The 15,041-nt window shown below is 42.4% G+C and overlaps 1 protein-coding gene across 4 annotated transcripts in view; it reads left to right on the top strand.

Annotated features, from left to right (window-relative positions):
• The first annotated feature begins 5,751 nt into the window (after positions 1–5,751).
• pbx1a (pre-B-cell leukemia homeobox 1a) overlaps positions 5,752–15,041 on the top strand; it is a 52,466-nt gene continuing 43,176 nt past the window's right edge. For 2 of the 4 annotated variants that reach the window (XM_053882447.1, XM_053882445.1), the window contains exons 1-2: positions 5,754–6,391; positions 6,822–6,895. In XM_053882447.1, coding sequence (XP_053738422.1) covers positions 6,207–6,391; positions 6,822–6,895 — 259 coding nt within the window. In that variant the 5' untranslated portion in view covers positions 5,754–6,206. Of the gene's footprint in view, positions 6,392–6,821; positions 6,896–15,041 lie in introns of all 4 variants that reach the window. The other 2 variants (XM_053882444.1, XR_008416343.1) reach the window with 2 other exon arrangements.

Here is a 15,041-nt window from a genome sequence, read left to right as displayed (position 1 = left end):
AGCAGCTTCGTGGCTACATTGGTCTTGCTCTCATTTTAAAGGAACAATTTAAGGTATCGAAAAATAGTCCCTATCGTGCATTTTTCTCCTGCAGTAACCACATCTCTCCTGCTTGAAGAAGCGGTGGAGCTGAGATCCACTTACGCTGGAAGAGGGAAGTTGGAGCTGCGAATGACATCACAGCCGAGTTGAGTCGAGAAACCTGCTATTCTCCGTATGTATGCAACTTATGAATCAATGTTTGCCATGACAAAACTCACCACGTTTGTTTCTTTCGCCACATTTCAATGATTCAGGACTTCTATTTTACGTTTGAGGAAGCCATCTTGGATTGCTTACTCAGGGTATTGAGGATTCTCCGACTCTCCTACATCGGATCATGCAATGGGTAACTGGGAATTTCCAACTGGAACGCACCCAGAGGAGAGTGTGGTGTGTCACCAATCCCATGATCCTTTGTGTGTTAATGACGGCGCTCAGTTCTGATTACATAAGAGACTGCGAATGAATCGTGAATAAAGTAGTGTGTATGTTAATTTTAAAAAGTTAATCTCTCAGATATGTGAAGGCTTCACCTTGCTAACACTATAGATAACCAACAACTTATGAACTCAAAATACGAGATTATTTTCCATCAGGCTCCTGGAAAGTTTGATTTAAGTTTCTGCTCAAAGTGCTGTAACTTTTTTTTGCCACTAAGCTTATCACGGGTCGACAGAAGCCAGAACTCGCAGGTGTTTAATTCATCGAGTCTGTGCTGCAGGATGGTCAACCAAGGCAAAACATTGGCCTGGATTTGCTGACTCCGCTCCTGCCGCTTAATCTATCTGAGACGTGATTAAAGTTTAATTCGTGGACATCCTCTAATGCCAGCCCGCGTGTGTGTTTCTCAGCAGTGGGCCGGTGAGTAGTTTCAAGCTGAGGCTGAGCCTTTTCTTTCGGTCCGAGTCCCACTTTATTCATGCCTGAGGGACGCCGGGAGCGGCAAACAACTGAATTTTTCATCAAGGTTACTTCCTGTGGAGATGTGCCATGCAGTTACAGCTTTCTGCCGTGGTGTGTTTCCAGGCTCATACATAACTTACCTCCAGCTGACCTGCAGCAGCAGGACTGGCTTGACCCTGGTTCTCACAGGACAACATGAACTCGGGAGTTTCTGCTTCATTTTAATGTTCTGGATTTGAGAAAGAACACACTTGTGGACCGCAGACTTCTATAGAGGCTGTGCTTTTAAAGTGAATCATAATTTTCATTCATTTTTGTACTAAACCTCAATATTTCAGCTTTACAGTCTTGGTTAGAAGTAATCCAGAGACTATTCATTGCAGGTCATTTTCACTGATACCTGTTCACATACTGGCACGAACAAGAATTTCAAAACACAAAGTATGTTTACCTTTAAAATTCTGCACCTATTCATCACATAGATCAGGGCTAGAAAATGAAATTTCCTCAGGGGCCACGTTATATACTGTGACTCTTGTGAGGGGCCACTCACAATATTACAATTAAAAAAAATGAAATTTGATGGTGATATTATGAGTGTTTATGAAATTATATTACACTTTGGCCAGGTCTGACATAGATGAATGTAAAATACATTATGTGTCAAATGGAAAATATAGATTTGCTTTTGTTTATGATGGAAGTACTGTTTCAATAGTATGCAGAAAAGCTATCTATATTGAAGCAGATGTGTGGTCATTTTGTCACATTTCGCCCTGCTACGCCCACCATCCGCTCTGAATGAGCACATTGTTCAAAATGGAGATTGAAAAAAACAAACAAATAAAAAAACAACATACAATTCTTGCTATACTCTTATTGGTTATTATTTTTATTTTTACATTTTTTACATTTTCCTACTACATATTTAAAGCACACTTTCCTCTTCACTTTGTACTAGTATTATTATTTTCTACTATTCTACTCTACCCAAAGCCAAATTCAATTCCATCCATAGTTCCAATTTCATTGGGCAATCTCTAACATGGTCCTACTATACCTCTGAAATTTCATAAGATGATCTAGTAATGATCTTTATTACATTTGGCTTCAGTTAGGCTTCCAGGTTTAAATAAACAAGTGTGTTATGAAGTGGCTCCCTATAGTTTCAAACTTAAATGTTGTGTCCAATGGTCAAACGTGACGGCTAACCTTAATTCGACAGACTTATGATATATAGTATGGCTATACTTCTGAAAAGTTCATCCCTTACTTTCTCATGAAATAGCTCGCATTCCTCTGTGTTTACGCACACGGTCTCACCCAGTGACACAACACAACTCAACAAACTCAACTAGTTCACATCCCTACTGGGATTACCAGCACGCGCCGCATTAACATTTTCACAACTTCTGCAGGAAAAACAACAACTATTTCAGAGCACATCTCCAAACCAACATTCATTTGCAATTATAATAAATCCCTACTTATTCTTTTTGTGGGATTATTAATGCTGCAACAACACATTTGCTTTTAATGGGCGGTGAAATATTCAATCTCTGAGGATTTTCTTCTCTTTCATTAAAAATCATGCTTCTCTGAACAAAGCAATCAGAGCCACCAGCAAGGTCTTATTTATGCTTTTCAAAGTTGACCTAGAGCATCGGATCATTCCTTCCTAATGGACGAGAGCGGAATATATTTGGATCTGGAGTCACTACAGGCGTGTTTCTGCATGAATCAATGAAAGCTTGATTTTTGAACCAGGCGCTGGAAGATGGATGGAGGGATGGACCTGCTGAAGGAACAGCAACAGCTCGACACTCACTATGTACGTTTCATTTGTGTAAATCCTCTTCCATGAATAATGCAAGAAACAGAAGATGCTTCTCCTTTCCAATAAACTGTTATGGAGGAATCTGAGGAAGTTATGAACAATGTTCAAACTCATAACTGTAATCATCTGGAACTAAGTTTAATGAGGACTCCACTTTTGACTCTGGCAATTGTTGCGGTACATTATGGGGCTGGTTCTATGAGATCTATTTAAAATAGACAGTATAATGCTGTAAATATATAAACAGGTAAGTGCCTTGAGGTGAACTTTCCAGCCAACTGTTAACCATCATACTGTATCATGAGACGGATGTACAGGTGTAGAACTTAAATGACCTTTTTACATATACGTCAATCGTTCCTACAGTGGGTTTTAAGTATTTTCTTGGGCATCATATGACACAAACTAACTAAACCAAAAAAATGACTTATTTTCTCATGGTACCCGAGTTCCTCTGGTGCATTCAGGGACTAGTTTGTGCGACAGCTCCTGATTTCCAAACTGCAGCAGCAGTTCTCAAGTTGTCAAGACACAAGCGTTGTAAAGTTTGTCAGAGAAGTTGTGGTCCCACTTCCTGCATATATTCAAACATGCATATTTTCCAAATAAATGTTTAAATATATGATATTTTAAATAAATAAATACAGTTTCCACATTAATCGTTTTGAATATATCACAATGAATAAAATAAACATTATTTTTATTAGTGAATTATTAGCAGATGTCAACAAAGCAACAGCTGCTATGCTTATTTTAAAATATAATATAATAATATAACATAATAATTGTATTATTTTACCACTTAATATGAATTTATTAAAAAATATTCTAATAAATCTGAGAAGTTACACTAAATATTTATATTATTTACAATATTTATATTGTTGTTCTGGTCGGTTAGAAAATGTGTAGTTCCGCTAACTCTTTGTTATAATGGAAACGAATAAGCTAATGGTGTTATTACCTCATAATAATACAACATACAGTGACACTAGAAAGATAAGATTCTTTTCTTTCCAAAAGTGAGCTGGCCATTTAAAGTAAACCAGCAAAAATGTCTGAGGCAACAACAGCAGATGTAAGTGGCGGGTGAACCATCCAGAGGTATATAGTGTATGTCATGCTGAGAAGAGTGATATTCCAGAGTACACTTGCTTTTTCTCCCTGTTTGCTTCTAAATGAAGCATTGATTGGCCTGTAAAGTCCGCAGTAAAAAGATAAGGCTCCATCACATTACGGCCGTCTTAAAGAGTCAGGGGAGTGAAGCAGAAGGCCCACTTGTGCTGCAGTGTCAGACATTATCACCAGCCGCTACCCTCAACCTCACCCTGCCCCTCGCGACAATTACGGCGCGGCCTCCCTATTCAGCATGTAATGAGAAAACGGACTCATCGATTTCTCCCCATCCAGTAACAGATCACGAGGAGGCAGACGGGTCGGTGGAGGAGGCTGCTGGACTGGAGATTTTAACTGGTGAGAGCTGCATTGTTTGGGTTGATGCAGCTCACTCGCCTATTTTGACTTGGTGCTTTGAAATTGTAGTCATGAAGGTGAAAGTGGGTCCTTTCTGTCCTTTTCTCCCACAAATATTTGTGCCACAACCAATATTAAATCATCACCTTCACCTTCTTCTGCCGCTTATCCGGGGTCGGGTCGCGGAGGCAGCATTCGGAGCAAGGAAGCCCAAACTTCCCGATCTGCACAAACCTCCTCCAGCTCCTCCCGGGGGATTCCGAGGCGTTCCCAGGCCAGACCGGAGACATCATCTCTCCAGCGAGTCCTGGGTCTTCCCCGGGATCTCCTCCCGGTAGGACATGCCCGGAACACTTCCCCAGGGAGGCATCGAGGGGGCATCCGGATGAGATGCCCGAGCCACCTCAACTGGTTCCTCTCGATGTGGAGGAGCAGCGGTTCCACCCCGAGCTCCTCCCGGAGAACCGAACTCCTCACCCTGTCTCTAAGGGTGCGCCCAGCCACCCTGCGGAAGAAACTCATCTCAGCCACTTGTATCCGCGATCTCATCCTTTCGGGCATTACCCAAAGCTCGTGACCATAGGTGAGGGTGGGAACGTAGATCGATCGGTAAATCGAGAGCTTCGTCTTGTGACTCAGCTCCCTCTTCACCACGACGAAATTAAATCATCTCAACACCAAAACTGACTGAAGATTTTTTTTTAAAACCAAAAACCGCATGACCTTAATGGTGGAGGCATTACATGTAATGACATGTAACTTTCTTCACTTGAAGTCAAACGTCACCAACTACAGGGTCCGACTTGTTCCTCGCTACCTTCCAAAGTGTTTTCATGAACATATCGCACTGACTGGTTATGTTCCGCTATCATTTTGCATCGCTTCCTAGCAATAGCAACAAGCTAAAAAATAGATTTTGCTTCATTAACAGATGAATTCAAAGTAAACAGGAAATACCAGTGGTAGTGTGTCTTAGTGTGCGTTAATATTTACACTTGGAAAGCTAAATATTTTTAACTGATATAAATGATGAAAACAGATTTAGCTTTGCGCACAAAATTGCTCATCTCGTCGGCCATTTTGAAAAGCTATGACAGTGTCGTCTCTCAAATGGCTCTAGAACTATACAACGAATACAGAAGTCAGTTCAAGAAAGTGCAACTTTCGGTTGAATCGTCTTCTGTATGCTAAACTCTTCTCATACGGTTTGATTTATCCTCCCTCTGGCTGATCAGTGGGATGTAAATATCCAGAGGGGAAATATATGACGGCGCCTCTTGCAGTGTCCTGCTGGGTCAGAGCTCCACTGCCACTCACGGTTATTTATTAGGCTACATATTCACTCTCTATCCATCACCGAGCTCACATCTCTTTATGTTTATGACGATGTCCCACCTTCCACCGGGAAGATTGACGTGTGAGCAGAAGCTCGAGGTGGGACTTGAACGCCGCGTCTTCTCCAATCGTGGCTCGATGGGCGGAGGCTCTTCCATCCACACGGATTATGAGTCAGTTACCAGACATAAGCGAAACAATAACAGTTGGTGGCTACTTTCAAGCCACAGCCTCCATAAAGGCAACTTGTCTCCGACTGGAGCGTCTTTTTTCGGGGGGCAGATTTTGGCGCGTTCAGATCTTTTCCCTCCTCTGGCAGGAGAAGTACTTTTAATCCGATTAGATTTTGAATCCCGCGTGTCTCTCCTCCGCTACAGTAGAGGTGCAGGAGTGGCCAGAGCCAAAAGCAGCGATTCAGATCAGATTTCATCCCGAACCAGCTGGAGAACCGGAGAGAAAGAGTCCTCCTCCTCCTGAACCCAGAAGAGGGGAAAAGGGAGGCGCGTCGGACTCGATCCGGAGGAATTTCCGAGGATATTTTGGAGCTTTTTTTTCCGCCCCCCCCCCCTGGAAGATTTGAAAGTTGGAGGCGAGGCAGCGGGGACCGTGGTCAGGGATGGACGAGCAGCCGCGGTTGATGCACTCCCACGGGGTAGGCATGGCCGGACACCCCGGCCTGGCGCAGCATATGCAGGATGGCACGGCGGGGACGGACGGAGAGGGAAGGAAGCAGGACATCGGAGACATATTACAGCAAATCATGACCATCACAGACCAAAGCTTGGACGAAGCACAGGCGAGGTGAGACCAAACACCTTCGAAAAAACATGACATTCCAAAGTATTTTGGAAATATTTTAATAACCAAGGAGCTATGAAAAGTCAGAAGTTCCAGTGATGCTCTCATATTTTAATATTTTATCAATAACCCCGCTAATTTTAATCAATAACAAGTTCAATTCAAACCACCTCATCGCAGTTACATGCTATTTTGCCAGTCTAAATTCATTTATTCAGCTCACTCCATTGCATATTTGTGTCTGAGAATATTTCACCTGCAAAACAAAGTGATTTAGGGTTATCTTAAGTTATTACTGCGTCATTACTACACATGGGACCACTATGTTGTTTTTCAGTACTCTGAAACTTGTGTCACTGTTGCAAGTTTAAAAGGACTGATTTATGTTTTGATTCATTCGTAATCATTATTATTTCATTTTTGTATTTTTTAGGAAACATGCACTGAACTGCCACAGAATGAAACCTGCCCTTTTCAACGTTTTGTGTGAAATAAAAGAGAAAACAGGTGAGTTTTCTCAAAGCACTGATAAGAGCATTATTGTGTGCTCCATCTCACCATGTGCCATGTCACACTTTTTCAGACATTTTCACGACCATTTCTGTTATCGGCCAATTCGCCGTTAAATGCGTGTAATAATGTGCGATCGCCCAGATCCACACTCCGCTCATGTGTTCTCTGTCAAATGGAGTGTTTTCGGAGCGACGTTTGTGTCTGTTCCTGGGCTGGGCTTTCTCACTGCTCTCTGTCAGCTTTGGCGAGTGTGTCAGTGTTTGCTAAGTGAGCTGTTTTACATGCAGGGGCAGGTCGGAGGGATTTTCTGTTTATGTTTGCTACAAGGGTCAAAGTCATGAAAAGGAATGTGTGAATTATTAGTCACTTAGCAGCAGATTAAACGAAGAGCGGCTCACATGATGAAAGCCTGTGATTATTCTCTTGAGGGACGTGGCTGTTTAACAGGCGGCTTTTCAAGGCAGGAAACGGAACAAAACACTGGAGAGGACCTTATCTGCTAAGACAACTTTGAAGCAAAGAGACTTGTCACTATGCTGGTGGTGCTTTCACAGGCATGTCGACAGCTGAAAATAAATACAGGGGCCACTATAGAGACATAACCATTTTTCTAAATGTAACACGAACTGCTATTCACTGACCTTTCCTTTTTATGAGTCAGAGTGGCTTGGGCTTTTCCCAAAACAAGGAGTGGGAACAGACAGATCTCAAAAGGTTAAGCAGTGCTTGTTTTAAAGGGGAAGCTCAAGTAGATTGGGGCCCTATTTTAAATTGCAGGCTTGGAAAAGTGAGAGAGTAATGCCTGGCTTTTTGTAAACTGTCTGGCGTCTCTTTGGGTTCAACTGGAGTTCGTTTCCAAAATGAAGAACAAAGTGCTTTGGACCTTTTCCTGGCTTTTCCCCCTGCCTCTCCTCTCTTCCCACCATTCTTGGCAACCAGATCTGCTCAGAGGAGCGGTCCCCCGGTCTGCGAATTCTCTTCCCCTCTTTGAGTCCATGTTTGGAAGCGATTGTATTTCACTACTGTTTGTTTTATTTTCCATAAGTAAATCATTTTTTTAACGTAAAGCACACCAGCAAGCACCTAGTTATAGTTTTATTATTGGGCAGGTTGAATTAAAAATATATGGCCAAAGTAAATCCTCAAGCGAGATGGTTTCCTTGAAGGTGTCAAATCAGACAGCAGGATGGTAGTGGAGAGTTAGAAGCCTGAATAGAATATGATGGCAAGCTGCACCCAAAAATGTGACGTATGAATGACAAAAAGTGTGTGTGTATATATATATATAGCCGCACTAGTTGCTTTTTTAAGGTTCTCACATGGTTTGAACTAGCCAGCAGGTATCGGCTATTGACTGTTTCCTGTGTATATTAGGAGTTGTGGGGCGGCTCGACTTCCACCTAAGGGAGGTTTGTGCAGGCGAATCTGAAAAATCCTTTCACTGCAGTGACAGAGAAAATGAGTCAAAGCTTCACCCTGGCATTTACAGCCAAATGTGCTGAGTGCAGTGTATGGCAGCCGAGTACAGCCTGTAATTTGTCAGGTCTTTTTTATATTCTTTAGAAAGAGTCAGCTCCTCTTTTGCTTCTCACATTGTTGCAGTCGCAGAGCATCTTTGGGAAAGAAGAGCCGGTGAAAGATGGTGGATGAGTGGTTGCTCTTGAGTTCTTTTTTTTTTTTTTTAGTGGATTAATAAGTTCTGACAGCCAAACATGCGAAACTTGCTTCCAAGCTTCAGAACATTTACACCTAAATGGGTCTGTGTATTGGCTAGTATCTTGTGATACGTATTCCGATACAGGAGTGGTGATGCGATGTGATACAATACTGTAAGTTCAGCAATATATTGCAATATGAATCATTATTTTAAGGGGGAAAATCAGACAATGAAGTACAATATCATGTGCATGAACACAAGGTTATCAACAAAAGTGTGCAAAAAGAAAATGCATTAAATATGTCACAAATACGGCAGAATATCTAAGTGTCTAAATATCAATGTCAAGACAATATCACACACTTAAGTATTGTGATATTTCAGCAAAAATAGTGTACAGTATCACATAAGTATCTGGTATTGTTTATGAGTGTATTGATATTTTTTTCTCCCCTACCCCAATCATGTAATGCTTGTGTAATGTTTATTCATTTAAGCAGCTACCCTATGAAAGGTTTAATATTTTTTTACAAAAAAAATGCAAAATTTCATTATAGCATCGTGCACTGAAGAAATACAGGAAGTCTCAACAATCAAAACTGAGATAGGCAGTGAAACCAGATGTCTCACTCCTTAAAATTTTGACCTTTTAAATGCCATGCTCTAAAACCTGTCAGAGCCAGTCACACATTCCCAAAGACAAGACCGAGAAACAGACATAAACTACATGATTTCACTGCTCCAATGTTAAAGACCTGTTCATAAAAAGTGCTTTCACTGGTGGCACTAACAATACCATGATGCACTGCAGCAGTCATTAACACTAAACGTGTGTTGCCTAGTACAAAATACAGTAGTTAACTGAGATCACATAAGATGCTTTGCTACCTCAGATAAGCAACACACCTGCCACACACCTACGTGTAGTTGTTGCGTTGAACTAGAGGAGTGTTGACAGCAGCATTACGAGTCATCCCAGCAGTGAGGTGTCCACCCCAAACAGCTGAGTGACACGGCGGGAGAGCAGGCCTTCACTGTTGACCCCACCCCACCTCTTGAGCCGTATATTTGTGCCAGGGTCGAGCGGGTGTCACGCTGCGAGGGTATTTAGCAAGCTTAAACAAGCTCGGGTTTGCACGCCGACTCCTACAGCTGCAGCCAGGGAAGCTTGTGTTACCACTCGCGGCACGGACGCTCCTTTTTGCCAACAGTGTTAGATTTCATAAAGCGCTCCTGCAAGCGCACCCCCCCCCACTCCCGACCGCCGGCCCCTTCTGTCTTTTTTTAAAACTGTCATCATTGTTTCTGTAGTTCCTGAGAGCACTTAGAAATTGTTTTCCTGTTCTTGCCTCACATCCTGCGAGGAGAGCGTCTTTGTTTGTGTGGAACCATTACAGCCAAGTGATCTGGCACGTACAGGTTGACTAAGTAAAAGAATCCAGACACCAAGTCGGTGTTTCTGGGTGTCAGATTTCAGTCCAACTCTCGCTCTTGTTAGCTCCCTCTTCCTCTCTCGGAGCGAGGACCAGGCACGGTGGTGTTGGCAGCCTCGCATTACCTCCATGGAAGCCGGGGTCAGATGCAGAACTCCTGCATGACTAATGTGATCAGACGGATAAATGCATTAGACCGCTTGAACTTATCAAAGCTGGAGACCTGCTGAATCAGTTGATCTCACTAACGGCTGCGTTGCAAAGCCTGCTCTGCTAATTAGAATCGCACACACACATTAGGACACACACTGCTCATGACGTCTCGTCCTTGTCTCATCCTCAATACACCCTCATCGCCCTGCAACAGCAGACTCACGCCAATACACATGCAACTGAATCCATCCATACTGAGTATTTCTGTGAAGGTCATTAGTTTCTGAAATATGAAGTTAGGATTAAAAAACTAAGGATTTATATTATTAAAAATACTTTATCTAGTAGTATATCATGTTTTATCTGTTCATTTGATTTGCATTCTGTTGATATAAAAAGCCCAGGAATAAATATAGTGAAACAAAAGTAATACTTGCCTTCATTTCCTCCTGACGGTCTTGTTGCCTCTCACTGGCCAAAAATATACAGAGGTCAATTGATGGCTCTCTGAGTGTTCCTGCCCCAAGTTGACTCCAGACTTCATGTGATCCTTGCCAGGCAATATGTCGGGGAAAATCAATGGTTTTATTCAAGGATTTTATAATGGAAAACAAGGGTGTTATTTTGATGTCTGACTTTTTAATATCACGGTGAATCTGTTTTGCAAGTTTGCTTTTCAAACTGCCATTAATTTAACCTGTAGATGCTGGATTTTAAAAGACAAGAACCGGCTTGTTCAGAGTTCCACTGAAGACAGGGGAAAAATACAACATTTAAAAATAACTCGAAGCAGACATAAGCAATTATTGCAGCAGAACTTGGAGTGTTTGACAATCATGTGCTTGTTCATCACAATTTAATCTTTTTTATAAATAATTATTTAACTTAATAACTGAAGCTATTGCTGGAGCATCTTTGTAATTGAGACTTTCTATGGTGTACAGAAGCAGCGTGTGTCCAATGCTTCCCTTTCAGCCTTTGCTCACAGTCGGCATGGAAGTGTTTGGCTGGAGATGGTTTGCAAAGTGTGACACCAAAGATAAATGATGATTCCAGTTGTTCGCTCAGAAACCTCTCAGTGATGGAGCTAGTCGCGGAGCCACCATGAAGTCGGCATGGACTGGTCACTATAGCTCCCAGCGCTGCTGTTTTTCAGTGTTTAATTGACACGGCTGTCCATGATGAGTTCAGAGGTTAGTGTTGCCTCTCTTTGTTACTCTCCTCTCATCTCCAGTGACAGATGGAAGCATTAGTCTCCAATGTGGCGCTGTCCTGAAACTAATGGCTATGTCCTTGGTTTCCTTGCGCTAGCAGGGAGACTGTATATCAGCATCCCGCTTGGAAGTGCAGAAGCAGCAGTTTATCCCCCCATGTTTCAGTTTCCACGGAAATACGGCTGAAAGGGACCCTGTCTGTCTGTCCCCTCGTAAATAACCCGAGATAAATAACCTCCGAGCGAGGGCAAAGTTTGCCGGAGAAAATGTGGCTACTCTGTTTGTAAAGAAGTCAGTGTTTATATCTGGATCTGATGTGTGTATTCACTTTGGGAAGTGTGTTCACTGTCCACCGGCGTGAGCTCGCGCGCAATTAGGACGGCTAATATATTATGCAAATGTTGACTGGATTAATTGAGACGTGTTAATCATGTTTTAAGAGGCTAATTACGGCCCTGTATATCTGAGGTGGGAGTTGTAATTAGCCGTGATAACAGATCTGGCTGCAGGACGGTCACAACCTGACGCTAGCCCGGTGTGTATTTGGGTGTGTGCGTGGGAGAGAAGCGGCTACTGTGCTTTTCAACTGTAGCATTTCCTCATTCATGTAGCGCGTCTCCATCAGCTCACCAACTCAACAGACGTATAAATACATCACGCCGCTATCTTTAGCTTGTTTCCGGCGCTTCTTTATGTGGTTATCTGATGCTGCTCTGGCCTTTTATACGCCACTGTGTTCTTAGCCCTCTGACAGAGATCATATTCAGATCCATTACACTAAGAATGCCTTCCTACTTATCGAATATAAAATTGCTTTAGAGAGGAAATTCGCTCCACGTCGGAGTGGAGTTTCTTTTTTATCAGATGTTCGTCTCTGGAGCGGCTTTTAGTGTCTGAAAAAAAGAACAGCTTGAGCGGCATTATTGCAGTTGCAATTGCGCCGGCCATTGTTTTTCTTATTGGTGCCGCCTGATTGGATTTTCCTGGCTATCATGGAATTTACTCACGTTGTTGGACCTGTAAATCCTCATATTGTTGGGGCTGAAACACTTAGAGATCTTATTAGCTGGTCATGAAGGTCCGGCTTGGTGTTTAAATTAGTTTAGCGACATGCTCTCCACATACGTAGCATTGCATTACAGGCGGATCAGCTGTGGTTGCTCCTCTTTGATAGGCTGCCCGTCCTTTCTTTCACCTAATGCAATTAAATGTATGTTTTGGGGCTGTAAGTACACTAGAGCAGCCAGATGGTCAAGCAGAAACATGCTAGCGTTCGCAACAAACGCCCAATAAGGTTAGTTAATCACATTTTTTTTAATGTCAATGACAAATATTAATTTCACAAATGATTTTTTTTACGTTTTACTGCGAACATTACCTAGTACTTTGCAGGCTTTGTGATTGTTCACCCCGGATTCAAATGTCAAAAGTGTGAGCTAACTGTCGCAAGCATGGCTCATTGGTCAACATTGTCTGTCCTAACACAAATTTCATAAATATATCCAACAGTAAATAAAAATAACTTGTGTTTACGTGTTGAAAAGAAAGAGAGAATGACTAACGCCTTCATCCGCTGATTCCTTATCGTGAAACGCTGAGTTTGAGTCCAGAACAAAAACATACAAATGAATTTCTAGTGCTGCAAATACTGTTAATTTAGCTTTGTTGTTCTTAAACTGTCGGCCATTGTGGACACTTTGAATGCGTGCATCTTCCCAACTATATTTTAATATTTTTATTTTGATGCTACTTTCTTAGTATATGATATTGGATTACTGAGGAGAAATGTGCAATAGGGCCCCAAACATAGCTGTTAAACTTCACTGTTTTAATGTTTTGTTTCTGTTTTAACTTCAGTTTTAATGTCCACCTGACTCTGGGTAGCATCATCATACCTGTCAACCTCTGTCAATAACTCCCCTTATAAAGCAATGCAATTCCCCTTATAAATTGAAAAGAAACCTTACAAACACAATCGCGGCGCATTTTAATATTTTATTATTACTGTTTACATGACAGCCAGACAGACAATGTATTGGAAAATGATAACAGAGATAACATATAAAAAAGCTCTTATTAAAAGCTTGGATTACGTTTACCACGTGCAGCATGTTTTAAAATAAATAATTCTTCCTTGTATGCTTCTCTTCTTACTAGGTGGTAATTCCCGATCTTCCATGCTTACTTCTATGATTTTTCTCTGAATGGTTCCTCTTGCAACACAACGGATGCGCGTTGCACTGCGGCACACAACACTCCTATCGTCAAAGGCGAAAACAACGAGAAAAATAAATGTGCGATTGAGGATAACATTTGCTAGCGCCAACCGTCGCTTCAACCAGCGAGACGAGACGATGCGTTTTGGATCTGAATTTGCCGAGTCAATATCGGCCTGGCGTGAAACGTCAGTGGGAATTTTTTTACTGTTGTTCTAATTTATTTTTCCCCGTATAACAGTGGTTATACGGCGTACATGATTTGAAATTGTAAAAAAAAACTTAGAATACTGGGAAAACGTATAAGTTGACAGGTATCGATCATGCTGCTAGCATGCAGCTACTTAGCTACTTGTCTAGAAACTTGTTTCATATCCTGACATTCTGAAAATTACAATATAAGAGTATCTTAACTTCACTCCATCCTAGGTATTCGCTACACACCTAGCTCACAGGTATACAAGGCTGATCTTAACATGTAGTCCGGTCTATTTAGCGCCTCTGCTGTTTGTCCTCATTTCCTTGACTATGACTATGAGGCTGTCTTCTTGCTTTAATGGACTGGCTAGATATATCTGGGAGTTGCTAACCTTTAATTTGAGGTGTGGGATCTCATTTCTCTGGCCACTCCGGCGTAAGTGGCGAGTTGGCAGCGTGCTGAGGACGTACAAAGGAACCCTCCGACTTCGATGAACAGTCAAACATTAAATGGCAAGCTCTCTTCTCTGGCTGACTTAGTAAAAATGACACAAATTAATACGCGCTGCTTAAACAGGACCAAGATTAATGGTTGCCTTTCGCTGCGGCTTAGATCCTCTGTCAGTCGCTGCTCGCTGCCCAGATGGAATCAACACCGATCAATGAGGTTACCCGACTCTCCCAGGACATGCCGAGCTGCCGCGCACAACTTTTCACCGAGACAAGCCCTACACATGTAATGTTTGTCACCCCCTGATAAACTCATATCCTGTATGACTTCCTATATTCCGCAGGGTTTTCAATCTGCCGCCACCGATCCAGAAGGGAAAGAGAAGAGAGGGGGTGATGGCTCGGTAGTGATGGGATGTTTCAATTACTGATAGTAATGCCGTGGTGTAGTGAGTCATGCAGTGCAGATAGCACCATTTATTTTAATCAGTATAGAGGAGAGATGGGTGTGGATGTGTCTCCCTGGTTTCAGATACTTCCACATTTAGATGCAGGGGAGTGTGCCGCCGTCTCACCCTCGCTCGCACTGATACGATCAGGTGGATGGAGGTTGCCGTGGGTAACGCGCAGCGGCGAGGTAGTCTCTCTGTGAGCTATTCTAATTTATGTTAATCAACCTTTCTGTTGCTGTAAAAGACAAAGGGGCCACAGATGAGCATGGCTCACCTCGCTACCTTTACTGGAGGCAGACAAAGAAGAAGGCACACAGCGAGGAGAGAGGAACCAGAGAGAGGAGGCGAGAGATGATAAATTTAGCCG

This window comes from Synchiropus splendidus, chromosome 13 (assembly GCF_027744825.2).
Source record: "Synchiropus splendidus isolate RoL2022-P1 chromosome 13, RoL_Sspl_1.0, whole genome shotgun sequence".
NCBI lineage: Eukaryota > Metazoa > Chordata > Actinopteri > Syngnathiformes > Callionymidae > Synchiropus > Synchiropus splendidus.
The sequence above is the reverse complement of the archived record's forward strand: the minus strand, read 5'-3'. Positions and strand labels throughout refer to the sequence as shown.